This window comes from Cryptomeria japonica, chromosome 10 (assembly GCF_030272615.1).
Source record: "Cryptomeria japonica chromosome 10, Sugi_1.0, whole genome shotgun sequence".
Taxonomy (NCBI): domain Eukaryota; kingdom Viridiplantae; phylum Streptophyta; class Pinopsida; order Cupressales; family Cupressaceae; genus Cryptomeria; species Cryptomeria japonica.
This window is the reverse complement of record NC_081414.1, coordinates 497,176,373-497,197,014: the sequence shown is the minus strand read 5'-3', so window position 1 is coordinate 497,197,014 and position 20,642 is coordinate 497,176,373. Positions and strand designations below refer to the sequence as shown.

The following is a 20,642-nucleotide window of genomic DNA, read 5'->3' as shown; positions in this document are numbered from 1 at the left end:
TTAGGAACATGCAAATGTAGATTATGAAATGGAAAATAGTAATAAATTGTAAAATGTAATATAAATGTGATTGTATGATGGAGGCTATAGGGTGGAAACTCCCTTAACCTAATGGAGGGATTATGATAATCCCTGGTAGGCAGTATATACTGAATATCTATATGCATATATGTATGACTTGGTTGTCAAAGTTCATCCAAGAAGAGATGGATCTGGTTGGTCCCCTCTGGTAGACTTAAGGCAAGGAATTGACATATGGTCTTCCTTGGATGGCTTGGGTGTAAGAAATTACACCCAAGACAGGAATCGAATTAACCTTCGATTTCCTGGATGGCTTGGATATAAGTAGTTACATCCAAGACAGGAATCAAATTAACCTTTGATTTCTTGGATGGCTTGGGTGTAAGAAATTACATCCAAGACAGGCAATCGAATTCACCTTCGATTTCCTAGATGGCTTGGAACCAAGATGGGTTCCAAGAAGGCGAGCTTCACAGCCGCCTAAGGATATATCTCCGTATGGCATTCGTATCCTTTTTATTAGGTAAGAATTGTGATTAGTGTTAATTAAGTATTTTAAAGTTAAATTGCAAGTTAGATTAGTTATATATATTTGTTGTATTCTAACAATCTGTTTTGCAGGGCATTGATCTCTAACTATTAGGGACATTACAAATTCGTATGGCTGACAGTTGGCAAATTTGACTTTTAAGGTTTTTGCTTGTTGATGAAGGTCAAGAGTCATAGAGAAGTTTATTTAATCAGGCCTTTCTAAGTAGATCAATGCTATTGTTTTGAGAATCAATTTGCTGGTGTCTGGTGATTAGTTTGGGGTAGATTGTGACACAAGGTCTCTGCGTAGGCTGGGATTTTATAATCTTGATAGGTTCCATTACAAAGTAAATGGTACACGTGTCTCAAAATATTCTGCAATTGATTAAAATGTACCATCTCTAATTCTCCATTGTCATCCTCCTTGTTCTTTTGTTGTGACTCTAAATGTTTGTCACTGGTTGTTTATTTGAGTCACTTATAGTGTTGCATCACACTTGCATTCGCCAATGGTTTTGTTATGTTTGCCAACCACATAGTATATGTGATGGATGAACTGAACCATATGAATTTTATTCAAGAAGATACAAGGGGTCATATTTTCCCTACATTTGTGAGTAGCTTATGAGTAACTATATTTGGAAATTAAATAATTGAAAACAATAGAAGATTTAAACAATGATTTCAATAATCGTGCTATTAAAACATTCAGATTAGTACAAAAATTGTTTGTTAAATTTTGTTTGCATGATTCAAGGTTGTGTCATCAAAATTTCTGAAGCATAAAATGGCTCGAGTTTTCAATTGTCTAAGTTTTTATCATTTTAGTTGTATTGCTGTAATTGGTTTATGTTCATCCTTTTGCAGATATGATGTCAACAATGACCATTGTGGACATGTCTTATCCTAGCCCTGGTCTTCGTTTAATTGCTTTTGATGCTGATTCAAAGAAACTTCCTCATGTGAATAAAATTGGTGATATTATTCGTCTTCGTCATGTTCAGGTAGTTTTGAGGATCTAAACCATTGCTGCAAATATTCAAAGAATAAACTTTTGACCTTTACAGTTAATTTTGTTTTGATATTCATTTAAATTGCTACTTATGCAATCATGCTTATCATAGGTTTGTGCATCAAGTTTAAATACATTGAATGCATTATTTCCACATCAAAGCATGATGGGAAACCTTTGCATACTTATTAAAGAATTTTCAGTTTTTATTGTAGATGAAATTTTGTGTTTATTTCTTGAGGCTATTCTTGAAATATTTATAGTCTTGGAATTGTGGTATTATTGGGGTTTGGTTATAGTGTTTTTTTTAATGATTGAAATGCATAGATCATACAGCTTTCTCTTTGTCCTCGCTTTAATACAAATACTTCTTGTTTACAAACCTAATGAAATCATAGAAAACATTACAACAATATAAATGATTCTGCTAGTTATGAGCAATCACACCAGCATATAACTACAATGTACAAGAAAATAAACATGGCTAAAATGGCAGCATGTATCTTGTTTTTTATAAATATAAAATGCTATATATCTAGTTTATCATCGCCAAGTCTTAGCATGACAATGGCTGTTCCAAAATGAAAGAGTGGAAAATGTAAGGAGTGGAATACGTATAGGACTTGGTTTGAAGAACTATGGTTGAAACAAAGTTATGAGAGTCAGATTCAGCTTGGACTCAACAAGCATGACTCAACTTAGGACTTGGGACTTGGAGAAAAAACTGGGTGCAGATTCAGCAAAGTGAAAAAAACCCAAGAAATTTAGAGATTTTTAAGGATTTAAAACTTGTTTCATGTACCCTTTATTAAATAAACCTTAAAGACACAATAACATCATCGAATAGAAGCTAATTGGATCATATACACAACATAAGTATAAATGCAAATTGTGGTTGAAGGAAATGGCACACTTAGATATATAAATATTGTCTAATGCATACAAAACTCATGGAATATGAAATCCATGTCATCAAATGTTCCAAAAAAATATCAAAACAATAACTAGAAGTCTATGGCTTAGAGGAGCCCACATCCTTCCTACAAAGGCGTCTATAAGGTAGGTCTTGGATGATGTAGCAGCCATAATATTTTTTTTAACTATGAATATGCAGAGATTTGCAACAAGGGATATGCATTATGTAGATTTTTATGATCACGATTCATCATTGGCCTATTACTCACTTAGACTTGTAGTTTGATGAGGGTTTGGGAGCAACACCAAAACAAGGTTGATGGTAGCACACCTCGTGGGGATCTGAGGGTGAGAGAGAGAGAGAGGTAGAGAGATATATCTAGATCTTGGGGGAGAGAGGAGAGATTGAAATAGAAAGAGGTAGAGAGAGGGGATAGAGGAAGAGTGCTAGGGAGAGAGATAGGTCTAAAGTTTAGGGTAGATAAAGTGAGTGAGATAGAGGGAGCGAGAGTGTGCTGATTACTAAAATTTGAGAAGTCTGAAAATTTATGAGATCTTCTAAAACCTAGAATTTTCATTATAACTCCTAGAGATCTTGTAACAACCAATTTACTTAAACAGAAAAACAACAAACTTAAATAACATTCCATTGAAAGATTCACAACTAACATTCAATTTCAGCTGAAAAGAAACAATTAATTAACTAACTTAACTACCATTTAACTAACTACTTTCATCACAATGGAAACTAACTGTCATTTAATATTATTTTATTATAACTGAAAAAAATTACATAGAATGAACTTCTTGCTGTTAACAGATGCATATATCGGTATAACATGGGAGAGGGAGAGCATCATCAAAGGCTTTTCCGCCCAACCATGGACATAAGTTCCCCGTGCCTCTTTCTACTTGAAGGGCCTGACCCTTCATGAGGGTAGAAGACTAAGGTTAGATCAAATACCATTAAGCCCTCTGAGCTCGGTGTTTAGAACCTACATAGACTAGCCGGTCATACACTATAGGTTCCCCCTAACTAGCATGACACTCTGGCTAGTGGTGTATCTGGTCTTGTGAACTGACGGTTGCATGTTAATTGTAGCGCATAACAAAACAATGATAGTGCGTTGTTAACGTTCACCACTCTTACTTGGTATAATGAAAAGGTAGTGTTACTTACTCATAACATATCATAGGGGTTCAACTGACCAAATATAAACCCACGGGTTATCTATTCATAATAGAGCAGGCGATTGTGATTACCACCCTTCTAGGATCTTGGATTAATCATTCAACTTGTTGTAGGTTATGGTGTTTAACTATACCTTCTAACTTGGTTGAGATAGGTTCATGTTTAGAAATAACTAATCATTACACAAGACCTCAAGGTTACAAAGAATGGGGATATTAAACATGTGGATATTAAATATGTTACTCCTCTGACTTCCTTCCTTCACTTGGTGCTCATATAACTGACATTGATTAGGATTCATAATGTAAAATTCCCTACTGGGGACTGACTGTAATTAAATGTTCATGACCAGATTATGCAGAGAGGTACTATTTAATTTAACCAGTTGATCATTGAAAGGCTTATGAATTTCATTAGTATCACCCATGCAGCAATTAACCTTCATGCTTGTTATTCAACATCGCATTGATTGGACAGCCATTATACACATTCAATATTTAACATTGCATTGATTGAACAGTCATTACATTCAATATCATTTGATTTAAGCATTTCTGGGTGCACCTATTAGTTCGTAGTGCTGTCGATGTCAAATTTGCCGTTGTGATCGTATACTCCCTGGTTGGCTGCGTGAACGACTTCTGCTCTCGAACTTTGATTCTGCTTGTCCTTACGGAATATATATAATTAGAAGCCGGCTTGCACCCCCGTCACGGTAGCTGTGAATTGTTTGCTATTCTCACGCGGACGGTATTATATTCCCATAACGTGCCTCTTAACCATGGCGCACAAGTTGAGAGTTTCGTCTCCTCTGCATTCGGGCAATCACACCCTGTCACGGCATAAGCATGTGTTGTTTGGAACTCATGTTGTTGTAACACTCCATGTTGTATGCCAGCCCGACTCCCGTCTCCACTCCACTGCTTAGGCAGCCTCCACCTACAGACCAGTTCTCACGGTTCTCTGCAAATGAACAACACTTATATACTTTGCGGGTTACGATGTTCTTATTCTGCAGTCTTCAGATGTAACACGCGGAAGTGGGATATAGCCTGTGTGTAGTATTTACCCATATCCACCACTAATGCCGTTAATCTGGAATGTAGCCTGCGTGCAATATGTTACCCGTGTCCACCACCAATGCCTTAACCTTTCTCTCGATCGGTGTGTAAAATACACACGTCTCTGCAATCTCCTTCAAATATTCACGCTAATGTTTTACTTCTCGGTTCAACATTTCGATTCCAATAGGCCAGTACAAGGCTGGCGAAAGGAATTCATTCTTCAAGTGTTGATATCACGCAGATAATCAACCGTCACCTCCAAGTCGGGTTTTAATAAAATCTGATATCCTCCTCCTTATTTGCTAGTCCTTATTTAAAGAACAAAAGTGGGTAAAGTTCCCGTAGGAAAACCAACTCCCACGAGATTAAATAATTAAACAATAGGTAAGCAAAGTATTTAGGCAAACTAATATTTAACTTTAATCTTTAATGAAAAATCAAAGAACTCTTATTATAATATATTAGTCAACATTTAGAACTAATATAAAATAAGGAAAGTTCACTTTATTCGTAATTAATACCAAATAGTATTAATTTGACGGGGACATCACAGTCTCCCCTGCCTCGTGTTGCTTGCCCTCAAGCAACTCCAAAACTCTTTCATTTTCCCAGGTGGCATCATCCTGAGGTAGATTTTTCTATTTGATGAGATATTCCCTGATAGTTCTGTTCCGTCGTTGCCTGTCCCATGTGTCCAAAATTACTTTTGGAATCATTTCAAGCTTCCCTTCATCATTCAAAGGAGGTAAATCTTCGGAAACTGACGCTTGCAGCCCCAAAGCTTTCTTGAGACAAGACACATTAAATACATTGTGTATCTTGCTATCCACTGGTAAATCAAGTTCATAGGCGACTGCACCAACCTTTCAAACTACCTGATATGGACCATAAAACCGAGGTTTTAATTTTTCAGACCCACTACATTTGAGAGAAGATTGCCGATAAGGTTGCAACCTGAGAAATACCAAATCTCCCACTTCGAAATGGCGTTCAACTCGCTTTTTATCTGCATAGAGTTTCTGTTGATTCTGAGCACAATGCAAATTCTCCTTAAGAGATGACAAAATTTCTTGGTTTTCTTGAAGCCAATCACGAGACTTAGGTACATTGCTCTGCTCAAAAGTGAGGTCAAGAAAAGAGAGTACATCATAACCATATAATGCTTTGCAAGGAGACATACCAATTGACATATGAAAGGTAGTATTATAGCAATATTCACCCAAATATAACCATCGAACCCAAGCCTTCTGATGACCGGCTACATAGTTACGAAGGTAACCTTCGATCCACTTGTTCACTATTTCCGTTTGTCCATCGGTTTGCGGATGATAGCTGGTACTATGATTCAATTCTGTACCTGTCAATCTAAAAAGCTCCCCCCAAAATATACTGATTATAGTCTTTGGTAAACCATGTAAATGGAAGATCTCTCTGAAGAATAACTCTGCAATCTGAACTGCTGTAAATTCTGTAGTGATAGCAAAGAAGTGTGCAAATTTAGTTAATCTGTCAACCACAACAAAAATACAATCTTTACCTTGGGATCTCGGTAAACTTGTGATGAAATCCATTGATATACTTTCCCATTTCTGATTTGGTATAGGTAGTGGCTGTAATAACCTTGCAGGGTAAGTTTGCTCTGCTTTATTTTGCTGACAAGTGGTGCATTCCTTGATATAGTGTAGAACATCATTTTTTAGACCTCACTAACCTTTCTCTTACCTGTTGATACTTTTTGAAGTATCCAGGATGCCCTGCTAGAGGTATATCATGCATAGTTTATGCATGCTTTCAACTTTGAACCTGGAATTAAATAAATCCTGTCCTTGTAATAGATAACATCATTAACAACTTTATATTTGTCATCTTGTATATTACCATCTAGCAAATCACAAGCAAAAGAATCCTTTGAATATTCAACTAGCAATAAAGATTTCCAATCAGCTGTTACTACAGATAACGCATTGATTTCGGGCCTTCTAGATAAAGCATTTGCAACAATATTATTTTTACCCTTTACATATTCAATCTCAAAATCATAAGCTTGGATCTTATTGATCCATTTCTGTTGCCTGTCATTTAAATCTTTTTGTCCCAAGAAATATCTCATACTGTTATGGTCAATTTTCACCACAAATCTGCTACCAACCAAATATTGTCTAAATTTTGTCAATGCTGCATGATTGCCAACATTTCTTTATCATAGATAGAATACAATTTCTCAATTCCTTCTTTGATAAACTATAGGATGTTTGTTTTGCATTAAAACTGCCCCTATTCCTAATAGAATATTAAAATAATGTTAATTTTAGTATTAATGCTCAATAGCGTATATTCTATTTTGGTTAGATCGTCTTCGATCTTCTCAGCAGTTTCTTATTAGAAACTTGCTATTCTTGTAAATATCCTTGTATTATTTATGAGCGTCTTGCTCATTCTGATATTCAATCAATTCTTTGAAATCCATTGCGTGTCTCGCATTGTTTTATGGTATCAGAGCCTGAATAAAGAATTTGTGAATTCTTTTCCGAGATTTTTCGAGCCTCTTAGTTTTGCTGCAGATTTTCGAAAAAATTGTGTTCAAAAGTCCGTTTTGGACTGTGTTTATGCCGTGTAACGGGATTCTTCCTGTTCGAGTTTGTCTAGCGAGGGTTTTCGGCATTTTTCGGCGCGGTACAGACTCGCCATTTTTTTCTGCAACCTGCAACTTGGTCAAACCTGCGTTTTTTGACTTTCGGCTAGGGTTTTGACCCTCCAGATTCAGTCGAAATTTCTTTTCTGAGTACAGATTTGTGGTGGGTTTTTCGAGATCTCAACTGGGTCGTCATCAGAATTTTCTGGGTGCCTCGATTTTCGTGCCTCGATTTTTCGAGCCAGCGGATCCAAATTCCGACAGCAGATTCTTTCTGGGTTTTTCACAAGGATTTCTGGGTTGTCTTCAGATTTTTCTGGGTCAGCCAGGAATTTTTTTTGGGGAAACGTGCAAATGGCTTCTCTCACCAACCTGATGTTAGAAGGCAGTCAACGCTTTAATGGCCACAATTACAACATCTGGAAACAGCGTATGTTGACCATTTTTGAATATAGGCGTCTTGACCAGCTTGTTTTGGGAAAAGAGCTCAGTCCTGGTACACCTAGTGCAGATCAAGATAAGTTTGATGAACGCAATCGGGAGGCAGTTATGCTTCTCAAACTCTCAGTGACTGATGATCAGTTACCGCAGATTCCTTCCGGCAAGACAGCTTCTGACATCTGGAAGCATCTGAAGGAATTGCATGAGACATCCGACAAGAGCCGAGCATTCTTTCTAAAGAATCAGCTGTTCTCCATTATGATGGACGAACGTATGTCCTTATAGGAACACCTCACGAGGATTAAGGACATTCGAGATTAGCTCGAAGCTATTGGTCGGACTATGGAGGAAGAAGACATGGTAGTAATCACTCTGAAAAGTCTTCCGAAATCGTATGAACACTTCATTGAGACCCTCAATATTACTTCCACTAATGTTGATCTGAAGTTTTTAGAATTGTGCACGAAACTTCTACAGCAGGATCACTGGAAACAACAGTTTGGTAGTGGTACTACATCAGCCTCCTCGGAAAATGCCTTCACAGCTCAATCCTTTCAGAAGGATAAAGGCAAATTTCAATCCTCTCAGTCTTCTCAGCAGAAAGGCTCTTCTCAGACACAGGATGGAGCTAAGAAGAAGAATGTGCAGTGCAATTACTGTCACAAGTACGGCCATATGAAGAAAGATTGCCGTCAGAGGCTCGCTTCTGAACAAAAGAAGCAGGGAGGGTCACACCAGAAGGCGCATGTTGCTGAACATTCCGAGCAGAAGGAGTCTGCCTTTTATGCCTTTATGGCTAAGAGGTCTTCAGATCATGCCAGGTCTTCTGCTTGGTACATCGACTCTGGTGCATCACATCACTTTTCTCATCGGCGTGACTGGTTTACAGACTTCTCCCCTTTCAGTGATTCCGTTGTATTTGGCGAAGGTGAGGAGTATACAGTTGTTGGCAGAGGCACTGTTCAGATACAGTCTGGTGGCAGGACTCTCCTTCTTCTGAATGTGTACTATGTTCCTGGAATGGAACTTAATCTGCTCTCTGTCAGCCAGATTATGAGGAATTCTCCTCAACTAGATGTGGTGTTCAGTGCTCACAAGTGCTCCATCATTGATCGGGAGACTCGTCTTACTGTTGCTGTTGGTCTAGAGGATCATGGCCTATATAGGCTTCTTGACACTGGTGATTCTCCTGAAGTGGCTCTGGCAGCTCGTGTTTCTCCTCTTAGCACTTTGTGGCATCAGAGATATGGACATCTCAACATTCAGTATCTCTCTCAGCTATCTCGGGAGGGACTTGTTTCAGGGTTACTTGATATTCAGACTCAGCATCTTGGAGTATGTGGCGCCTGTCAAGCTGGCAAACAGCATCGGACTTCATTCACAAATGGAAAGTCTTGGCGTGCATCTAAGGTACTTCAATTACTTCATGCTGATATTTGTGGTCCTATGAATACATCTTCTGTTACTGGTTGCAAATACTTTTTGCTTATTGTAGATGATTTTAGTAGAAAGATGTGGGTGTACTTTCTTAAACATAAATCAGATGTATTTAGTATCTTTCAGAAGTTTAAGTCCTTTGTTGAAAAAGAGTTTGGACATAGTATCATCACTCTTAGGACAGATAACGGGGGGGAATTTTGTTCTTTTGCATTCTCCAACTTCTGTGATACCCATGGCATCAAACGCCAATTGACTACACCCTACACTCCTCAGCAAAACAGTGTTGTCGAGCGTCGCAATCGTACGGTTGTTGAGATGGCTCGCTCTATGTTACAACACAGGAGTGTTCCGAATAAGTATTGGGCTGAAGCAGTGTTTACTGCTGTCTACCTACTTAACCGTTCTCCTACTCAGGCTGTTAAGGGGAAGACTCCAGAAGAGGTCTGGTCTGGTTTGAAGCCGAAGATCAGCCACCTGAAGGTTTTTGGCTCTGTTGCCTATGTTTGGATTCCAGATGCTAAGCGCTCCAAGTTGGATTCCAAAAGTCAGAAACTCATGATGACAGGATACAGTGATCACCATAAGGCCTACAGACTGATAGATATAGACACTGAACGTCTTATCTTCAGTCGTGATGTTGTATTTGATGAAGACAAAGGATTTTTTCAGTCCCCTTCTTCTGAGCAGAGTTCTGAGGATCAGCCTCACAGTGTTCTTATTCCATTAGGTTCGCCTGATGGGAGGGATGATGCAGAATCTATTTTCGATGATGCACTACCTGAGTTCCCTCCGGAGAACAATCCTCCTCCTGCTCCTGATCTTGAGCCTCTTCCAGCTCCTCCAGATGTTCGCACTTCTACTCTCCAGCCTAAATGGTGGGCCAAGACCATTGGTGATCTCAGGGATACTGAGCTCATTGAGGGTAGAACCTCCCGTAATAAGAGCAAACAACAACATACAGTCAATTTTGCTCTCATGGCTAACATACACAGTGTTTTTGAGCCTCAAACATACTCAGAGGCTAAAGGTATACCTGAGTGGGAACAGGCTATGGAAGCTGAGTTCCAGAGTCTTCAGAGGAATCACACTTGGGCCCTTTCTGATCTTCCTTCAGGGAAGAAGCCCATTAGCTGCAAATGGGTGTACAAAGTAAAATACAAAGCTGATGGAACCTTAGACAAGTATAAGGCTCGTCTTGTTGCTCATGGGTTCTCACAGAAAGAAGGCATTGACTACGAGGAGACTTTTGCTCCTACAGCCAAAATGAGTACCATACGGCTCGTTCTTGCCTTGGCAGCCCAGTTCAGTTGGAAAGTCCATCAGATGGATGTCAAGAGTGCTTTTTTGAATGGTGACTTACAGGAAGAAGTCTACATGACGCAACCCCCAGGATTCAAGGTTGCTGGTCAAGAACAGAAGGTCTGTAGACTAGTCAAAGCACTCTATGGTCTGAAACAAGCTCCTCGGGCTTGGTACATGAAAATTGACAAGTACCTGACAGATCATGGTTTTCAGCGGAGTTCATCTAATGCAAACTTGTATATCAAGCATTCTAGTAATGATATTCTGTTTGTAGTTGTCTATGTGGATGACTTAATCATTACTGGCAGTTCAGCACATTTGATCACTTGGATCAAACAGGATATGTGCCGCACCTTTGATATGACAGATTTGGGACTTCTACATTACTGCTTAGGAGTTGAAGTCTGGCAGACTGAGCACAGTATCTTTCTCTCAGTCCAAGTATGCCCAAAAGTCTTGTGGACAGGTTCAGAATGCAGGATTGCAAACCTGCCTCTACTCCTATGGAACCCGGGCTCAAACTTTCAGCTCAGTCATCCTCACCAGTTGTGGATGAATCTCTGTTCAGGCAACTAGTGGGCAGCCTCATCTATCTTACTGCCACTAGACCTGACATCAGTTTTGCAGTGAGCTACATTTCACGCTTCATGACAGCTCCCAAGGCTGATCATTGGATAGCAGCGAAGCGTGTGTTGCGTTATGTGAGTGGCACTCCTGATTTTGGACTTCTGTACACTCGGAGTTCTGATCCTATACTCAGTGGTTACACAGATTCTGACTGGGCAGGTTTGGTTGATGACCGTAAGTCTACAGCAGGGTATGTGTTTAGTTTGGGATCTGGTGCTGTCACATGGACTAGTAAGAAGCAGCAGGCAGTGGCTCTCTCCTCGACAGAAGCAGAGTATCGGGGAGCAGTTAAGGCATCTTGTGAGGCGGTTTGGCTTCGACGAATGCTTGCGGATATGCATGTCTCCCAGGCAAGTCCTACTCCCTTGTTCTGTGATAATCAGGGAGTGCTCAAACTCACCAAGAATCCAGTCTTCCATGAAAGAACCAAGCATGTGGAAACTCATTGTCACTATATTCGACAGCTGGTTGAAGACGGATCCATTCAGTTGCTGTATGTTCCTACCTCGGAGCTGCCAGCAGACATCTTCACCAAGCCCCTTGGTCCTGATAAATTTGTAAAATTCAGGGGGTCTATAGGTGTAGTTAATAGATTGAGCATTAAGGGAGGGTAATAGAATATTAAAATAATGTTAATTTAAGTATTAATGCTCAATAGTGTATATTCTATTTTGGTTAGATCGTCTTCGATCTTCTCGGCAGTTTCTTATTAGAAACTTGCTATTCTTGTAAATATCCTTGTATTATTTATGAGCGTCTTGCTCATTTTGATATTCAATCAATTCTTTGAAATCCATTGCGTGTCTCGCATTGTTTTAATTCCGTCACCAGAAGCATCACATTCCAACACAAAAGGCTGATTAAAATCTGGAAGAGCAAGTATTGAGCAAGAACTCATTACCTCTTTGAGTTTCTCAAATACCTGTTGAGCTTCCTCAGTCCATCGAAAAGCCCCTTTTTTGTTAAGATCTGTCAAGGGTGCCCCAAGCTGTGAAAAACCTCTGACAAACCTCCTATAATAACTGCATAAACCAAAGAATCCTCTTAATTCTGTAAGATTCCGTGGTGGTGGCCAATCCAAGATGGCTTTTATTTTTTCTTGATGAACCTGTACCCCTGTTGCACCGATCATATGCCCTAAATACAAAATTTCAATCATTCCAAATTCACATTTAGAAGCCTTTGCATATAGTGATTGAGATTCCATAATACCAAGAACTATGTCAATATGTTTCAAATGCTCTTCCCAAGTTTTGCTATAAATCAATATGTCATCAAAGAATACTAGCAAAAATTTCCTTAACTGTTTGTTAAAGATATGATTCATACAGGACTGAAATGTTGCCGGAGCATTTGTTAGACCAAACGGCATAACCAAGAATTCATAATGACCATAATGATAGCGGAAAGCAGTTTATAAATGTCTTGTTCTCTTAACTTAATCTGATGATACCCTGATCTTAAATCAATTTTAGAGAAATAAACAACACCGTGCAATTCATCTAACAATTCATCAATTCGAGGAATTGGATACCTGTTTTTGATGGTTTTCTTGTTAAGAGCTCTGTAATCAATACACATATGAAGAGTTCCATCCTTCTTTTTTACCAACACTACAAATGATGCAAAGGACTAGAACTAGGTCTGATATGCCCCATATCCAATAATTCCTTAATTGCCTTTTCTATTTCATCCCTGAATGTTTTAGGGTGTCTATAAGGAGTAGTGATGACTGGTTTAACACCTTCTAATTCAATAGTATGTTCAAATCCCCTATCAGGTGGGACTCTTGGAGGAATATCACTAAAAACCAAATGATGTGAATCTAATACTTTTAACAGATCATCTTGATAAGATTTAGATTCAAAGCCTGATAACTTGTTGGAGATTAAACATTGTGCTGACCATGCCACATCTCCATGTCTGAAAATAGCTTCCATTCTTTTAGCACTGACGATCCTAGGACCACTGTTAGACATACCACGAAGGACTACCTTCTTATCATCAATTTTAAAAGAAAATTCTAATCTTTTAAAACTCTGTGTATATTCATCTAATGTTTCCATCCACTGTATGCCCAAAACAACATTAGTATCAGCCAAATCAATCACATAAAAACCATTAGTAACAGTGTAATTGCCAAGGGTAATATTCAATTTAGGAACTTTATGAGTACTAGATAAATTAGTTCCACCTGCTACTCTAACATCAAATCCATCATGTTTTTCAGTCTGCAACCCACATCTTTCCACAAGTGCCGCATCTATAAAATTATGTGTAGAACCACTATCAAGAATAACAATCACACGTTGTCCATTCAAAACTCCTCTAACTCTGAAAATATTATAATGGCGAGTTCGTGTCATAGATGCTATTACTCCTCCTTGTTTAGTACCTATTTTTGTCTCTGTATTCTGTGATGCTTGTTCTATGTTAGGATCAACATTCTCTTCATCCTCACTGTCAGACATAACCTCAATATAATGAATTTTTCCATTCCCTAAACATCTATGTCCAGGCTGCCATGCTTCCCTGCAACTGAAACATAGTTTTTTCCTTCTGAGCTCTTCCCTTTCTTCTTTATCTAACCTGTTTTTAGGGAAATTATCTTTATTGAAAGGTTGTTTGTCTTTTTCTGGTTTAAGAGGTGGTCCTTTATTAAAAGTTTTTCCTTTTGAAGATGGTTCTAATTCTCTTGCTCTTTTGACAACTGTTTGTAAGGTAAGAGGGTTTAAGGACTTAACCCAACCTTTGAGGGAATCAGACAATTCATCTATAAATATTACAATCTTGTGTCTTTCTGAAATTTCGGTAACTAAGACTGCCAATTTTTCAAATTCAGAAATATATTGCTCAATAGTTCCAGTTTGCTTAAGCTGAGTCAAATCCTTAAGATGTAATTCAGGATCTTTAGAATCAAACCTATCAATAAGTTTCTCAGTGAACTCAACATAAGCACCTATCAAATTATGACCCAAGGTTATTCTGCAGAGTCTTCAAAGTTCAGACATAACACGCGGAAGTGGGATATAGCCTGTGTGTAGTATTTACTCGTATCCACCACTAATGTCGTTAATCTGGAATGTAGCCTGCGTGCAATATGTTATCCGTGTCCACCACCAATGCCTTAACCTTTCTCTCGATCGGTGTGTAAAATACACACGTCTCTGCAATCTCCTTCAAATATTCACGCTAATGCTTTACTTCTCGGTTCAACATTTCGATTCCAATAGGCCAGTACAAGGCTGGCGAAAGGAATTCATTCTTCAAGTGTTGATATCATGCAGATAATCAACCGTCACCTCTAAGTCGGTTTTTAATAAAATCTGATATCCTCCTCCTTATTTGCCAGTCCTTATTTAAAGAACAAAAGTGGGTAAAATTCCCGTAGGAAAACCAACTCCCACGAGATTAAATAATTAAACAATAGGTAAGCAAAGTATTTAGGCAAACTAATATTTAACTTTAATCTTTAATGAAAAATCAAAGAACTTTTATTATAATATATTAGTCAACATTTAGAACTAATATAAAATAAGGAAAGTTCACTTTATTCGTAATTAATACCAAATAGTATTAATTTGACAGGGACATCACACATAACACCTCTATTGAATTCCATTAAGATATCTTTCCCTAAGAATGCAGACGATTTATGACAGATTACAGTCAAAGATACAAACAGGAAATTTCATGCTTTCAAGCACACTTCGAACATCAATACTCGGTTCTTTCAACAACAGTACCATGAAATGGGTACGCTGATCAGAACTACCAATAATGCATTTGCACGATCTATATCTCAAGCTCAACATATTAATACATGCATAAACAAGAACAGAGAGTAATTTCAGTCGAGCTCCTTTGTTCAGTATAATATTAAGTAAAATTGGCACATAATAAACTCTTAATGAAGATGAAATTGGATAAAAATTTATGCCTGAAAACATAGTTTCAATTTGACAATGTTTGCTGAAGCTCTACTGGATTCGGCTCTTGATAAGAGCTAGGAGCAATGCGATCCAAGCTGGACTGGAGGAACGATCTTGAGAGAGACCAGAGATAAACTCTTCCTTCCTCCTTTCCACAGGTTAACGAATTACTAGTGATTACAAAACACTGTTTCCTTCCCTTAAACGTTCCTGAAACATAATGTTTTCCCCAAAAGAATGCTTCCTCCCCTAAACAAAAACATAACCCCTACGTTTGGCTAAGGATTGGCTATTAATAATGAGTGAATAGGGGTGGCTTTCGCACAAAGAAGAACACAAGCCAAAGAAAATTGACGTAGCTTGCACAAGAGGTGATAACTCAATACAACAAAGAAAACATAAGCTTCAAAGAAATTGACCTCTCCTGACTTGCTTTTTCAGTGATGATTAACATAGAATCCGCCACCAAAGACATCACCCGCACTATCATATGCTTCATTAATATGAAGAACGGATTATATACATACTCACACATGTGCGTTCATCTATGTACTTGTATAAATATGTATATAGTCCGTAAGTACTATTAATTAATAAAGCACTCAAAGATTACGAGCTCTTATGAATATATCTATATATATATTATATGCGAATATAAATACATATATATTCATATATTCACGTACACATGCATAATTAAAATCATGAACACTTAACGACAAAGAAAATGGTTCAGAGCAAAAATGCCTAACCACTCAAGTGACACTCGAGGCGACAAGGTAAACATTGACCGATATCAACAAGAAGGATGGAACATGGACTACTCAACCAAGGTGGCAACACTCTAGGAATACAACCTATTTCCCTGACGCAGGGCTCAATGGCAATTGTTCTTTTCCAAAGTCTGCGATCCTCTCCTTGATGATACCCTCCCTCCCTTCTGAGGGTGTTTTAAATCTTGCATCCACTTGGTTACATGAAAAACTAGTTAGTCACATCTTAACCATATTAACGGATTTGATAAATTATTGATAAAATAACTTCATCATTCATTTTTCCAATCATTAAGAATTTTTATTCAAAGTAAAAGCAAAAGCAATATCATTGATTAGCTAAACACAAAAGCATAATAAGCATTTTTCCTTTGTAAGGGAAGAAGGATGTAATAGATTTGAAACCACTCTCAAACATCTTACCAATATGTACATGAAATGTAACTTGAAGTATAAGTCACATTTCAATATGTGTATATGTGTTTTTCCTTTCTTATACTTAAATGTTATATTTCATGCATATATTCTGATGAAGAGAATGAGACCGACTTGAAGACAAAGATGGGGAGTCAAATGTTATATTTCATAAATATTTTGGGGGTATGTTATAAACCAAAAAAGCATTCAAGTTTTGAAACTTAAATTTTATTTTTTTGAGTCTGGTTGAGTCTAGGTGAGGGGACTTGCGTAGACTCACCGAGTTTGACGAGTTCGTTAGACTCGGTGAAAGATCCCTAAATGGGTTCTTTGCTGCCCTGGATAAGTTTTAATTAATAAACTATCTTTCAGAGCCTTTTGGTGTTCTTAGAGACTAGACAGAAGATGCAGAAAGTGTTGTTTATTTTTTTGGTGATGGGGATTGCAACCATCAACCAATAATAACATAGAATTCAACTCAAAATAAGATATCAGCTTCTGATTTTATTTATGACAGCAGATTACATTCAACTAGGAGTGAAGATACATTCACCAAAACAATTAGAAACATACCACGGATCCAGCGCTGGGGTTTGTTGCTGATTTGCTATCCATAAATGGATACAGGCATGAGTTGAAGGTACAAGGGCAGTCCAGATGTACCAATACACTTATACTACCTCCAAATGAATTACCAATAACAAATTGGGCCAAAAACCCAATTACTAGCTGGAAATCTAAATTCTGCCAGGCAAAATTATACAATTTTAGCCTTAAATCCTCACTGTTTTGCTCACCCTGATCTCAATTCAAGCCTAATGACTGTGATTTCTTCTACTCAGTCCTTGCTGATCCTAACAATGAAGTTAAGAACAAGAAATGGAGTTAAAACCCTCCATTTTATTTATTATCACTCCACAACCATCTGTAATGGTACACCCCCTTGGGAAACAGTACAACTGCCAAAAGAAATAAGTAATGCACTGAAATTGAATGTATTCTTGCTCAGATCTGATGTAATGACCTTGCTGCTAATGATTACTGAGTTTGCTTGTTGAAATGACCCTCAATATGCCTGAAACAAGCTTCTGATGTGTTCCACGTGCCACTTGTAGAAGGGATTCCGTCTTCCTGAAGACCAAATTTGAGGTTTCCGTCTCAAACCTGCTTGCTGTTGTAAATTGCAGACCTGCAACTTCCAAGTTCTTCACAAAATAATATATCATGAATCAAGAATACCTCTAAGGCTGAATACATGCATTCCTTACATTCCATGTGGGATGTACCTGCTGCAAATGGCAGCCCTAAGGCTGCAAGGATCACGCCCAAGCTGAAGGATCAATCTGCCATGCTGAAACCCTTACTCTGCAGCCTTAATCCACAATGAAGAATGGTGTACTGAATCTCTGTCAACTATGCACTCGGCCTGAAGAATCCAATGCCAATAACTACTGAGGGCTACGTCCCAGCCAGTCCAAATCTTGGGGTTTGCGTCCCAGATGAAGAATCACTCACTTAGAGCAAATTCACAAAATAATTTTGATTGTGTAAAAAGATAATGAACAATTAGGTCTTCATCTCCTTATATCTCCTTTCCTTTCCAAGCCAAACCCTAAAAGGGAGTAAAGTTGGCGTATTATGAAAAGAGTGTTATTTTCTAATTATGGCGTCAACTATAGGAAAATAACACTAAATTGCAAATAAATAGCGTCAGGCATCCAAAAAGACTCCGGAAGGTGAGAATCATGTAGCAAAGTTCAAGACCTTTCCAACGAGCTATAACACATAGGCATATCAACCTAGATGAAGCCACAAACCCCTTATTACTCCGAAATGACTAAAAACATAGCCTTATTTTAATTTATTTAATCGCTAACTTAGGAAATATTTAAATATATTAAAATATCTCCAGATATCCAATAGCAGCCCAAAATAACCAAACAATCATGAATATAACTTTGTCACCTATCTGTGACCGATGCCGGAAAAGCTGAGCTAATTGGTAGTCCCATCCCTAAAATCTAGGGATGCTCCTAGAAACTAGGAAACACACCCAATCTTCCTGAAACTGACCATAGTATGGTCCCGTGGAACCTCAAATATGGAAACTGCCCACAACCTCCTAAAAGGTAGGGAATCTTCCTAAAAAGTAGGAACCTCTCTTCAAACACCTGTAACTGCTCAAAAGGATCCTGCTCTGCTCCTTGGTCCCCCAGGTGGTCATTCAGTCAATTGCCAGTTCTCCCTAAAAAATAGGAGACCTCATTCGAAGGTCCGAAACGGCTCATAGAGCCTCTGCAAAGCTCCATGACCCTCAGAATGAGTCCCCTAACCATGTCGTTGACCTATGGGAACTCGAATGGTAGGTCAACCCCTACTCATCTCATGTCACCTAGAAAAGGGGACATTACACTCGGCGAGCAGACTCGGTGAATCCCTCCCAAACTTGGCCGAGTTCGAGCCCTTGGGACTTGCCAACTTGACTCAACTCGTGACTTGACGAGTCTAGATGAGTCCATTCGAGTCTCATTTCTATGGGTTGAACTAATTTATTTAATATTCATCACCATCAAAATTATATACTATTCATTGTAAATCCTTATATGTGTTAGACAATTTTGTAGTCAATCTATTTATATCCAATCCATATTTTGAGTACACAAGAAGACGTCTTTTTTATACATGAGAACTATGTAAGTCATATGTAATTACCAAACATCATTACCATCAAATATGTAACCTCAAGAATAATAAATAAATTCTTGTGTAGTATGTGATGGGAATAAAAGGTAACTAGTGATGTCCTTACTTGATAGGTTGTTAGTTTTTAAGTACTTTACCCATGTAAGGTGCTATATTCTATATTTTGGCTTTGTGGTTTGTTGCCGGGAATAATCATTATGTTATGTTGTTATATTATGTTTATGTTGTCGTCGGTAATAATGAGTTACGGCGGTCAGTTAGTTGGCCGACGGATAGGTAGTTGGAGTTGCGACAGTTGTGTCGCACCCCTTCGGGTATTATATATTGTGTACCTTTTCTTCGAAGTGGGATCATGATAGTCGTGTCAGATGTAATGTTATAAGCACTTATTGTACACGGACTGTGGAATTAATACAGAGGCTGGTTATTTAATATATTTCCATTATGTTCTGTGCATTTATTTTCTACATTTAACCGTTTACCCTAGAGGGCAAACATTTGGCGCCGTTGCCTAGACGAACTCGGGAACGGAAGACACGGATGGCGCACAGACACAATGGGCCTACCCGTTGGTGAAGTAAACCCGGAGGCCGACGACGCACAGACAAAACTTTACACAGGAGAAGACACGACAATGCGAGAATTTTCGATTTTGCTCCAGGTAGCCATTCAGACATACGTTCGACGAGAAGCGGCGGAGGCAGAAATCCCACCAAGTGCCGTGTGGACAGCGCTGGAGGTTAGCCCGGCAGTAAACTGGTTAATGAACCACCTCCCCCGGTTGCTTGCACAGGCATCGCTGGCACAACAAGCCTGCCTGGAGGAGATTGCTCAGGAAGAGCGACGACAACAAATCCTGCAACGCTACGAAGAGAACAGCCGACAGGTAATGGAACGAGATGGCGCCAGGCCAGGTGGAAATTGAACCTTGCAATAATCTCGACACACTGCTGATATAAATTGTGGCCGAAAGGCAAAATAAAAATAAAAATAATAAAAGTTTTTTTTGTGTACATGGCGTGTGTTTGCTGTGTATGGAAGTGACTTATGCCCAATAGACTAAATAAGGACAAAAATAAAAAGATACAGAGTGATGAATGGGAAGTGGCACAAACTGCGTTGAATCTTAGACAGTAGATAGAACGAAGGTGTAGGCTAAGGTAGCTTGCCGAGGGATGACCGGCCGAGGGGTTGCCCGAAGGGAACCCAAGAGGTGTCACGGAGGTTGCGGAGGCAGAGATAGACGGAGAGAACTACACTGTCTACACTGTTGTAGGGCTGCCAGAAGGAGTCACGGAGGGTGCCGAAGGAGAACTCTACAGTTCACCAGAATACCACCGTAGGGTAAGAAGCCGCGAAGAGTTGGTGGAACAAACAAGGCGAAGTCTAAACCTGATCGACGCTACCAGAGACTTGCTAAAGAATTTGTCCATTTCAGAGGACAACCGGAGGGAGACAACCAACCGGAGGGAGACACCGGAAGGTGACGGTACGACCGAAGGTGCCGAGGGAGCACAAGGGTACCGTACGGGAGGCAATTTAGTTGGTTCGGTGTCAGCAACTTTTTCCGAAGGTCCCACGAGTGGAGGTTTAGTTGCAGGAGGCGGAGGATCGCCAGGTACAAGCACACAAGGGATTAG

The 20,642-nt window shown here is 38.9% G+C and overlaps 1 protein-coding gene across 1 annotated transcript in view; it reads left to right on the top strand.

The window, feature by feature from the left end:
• Window positions 1-20,642, top strand: part of LOC131039414 (protection of telomeres protein 1a) — a 312,678-nt gene that overhangs the window by 38,694 nt on the left and 253,342 nt on the right. Inside the window, exon 3 of the mRNA XM_057972165.2 lies at window positions 1,420-1,556. Coding sequence (XP_057828148.2) covers window positions 1,420-1,556 — 137 coding nt within the window. The remainder of the gene's footprint in view (window positions 1-1,419; window positions 1,557-20,642) is intronic.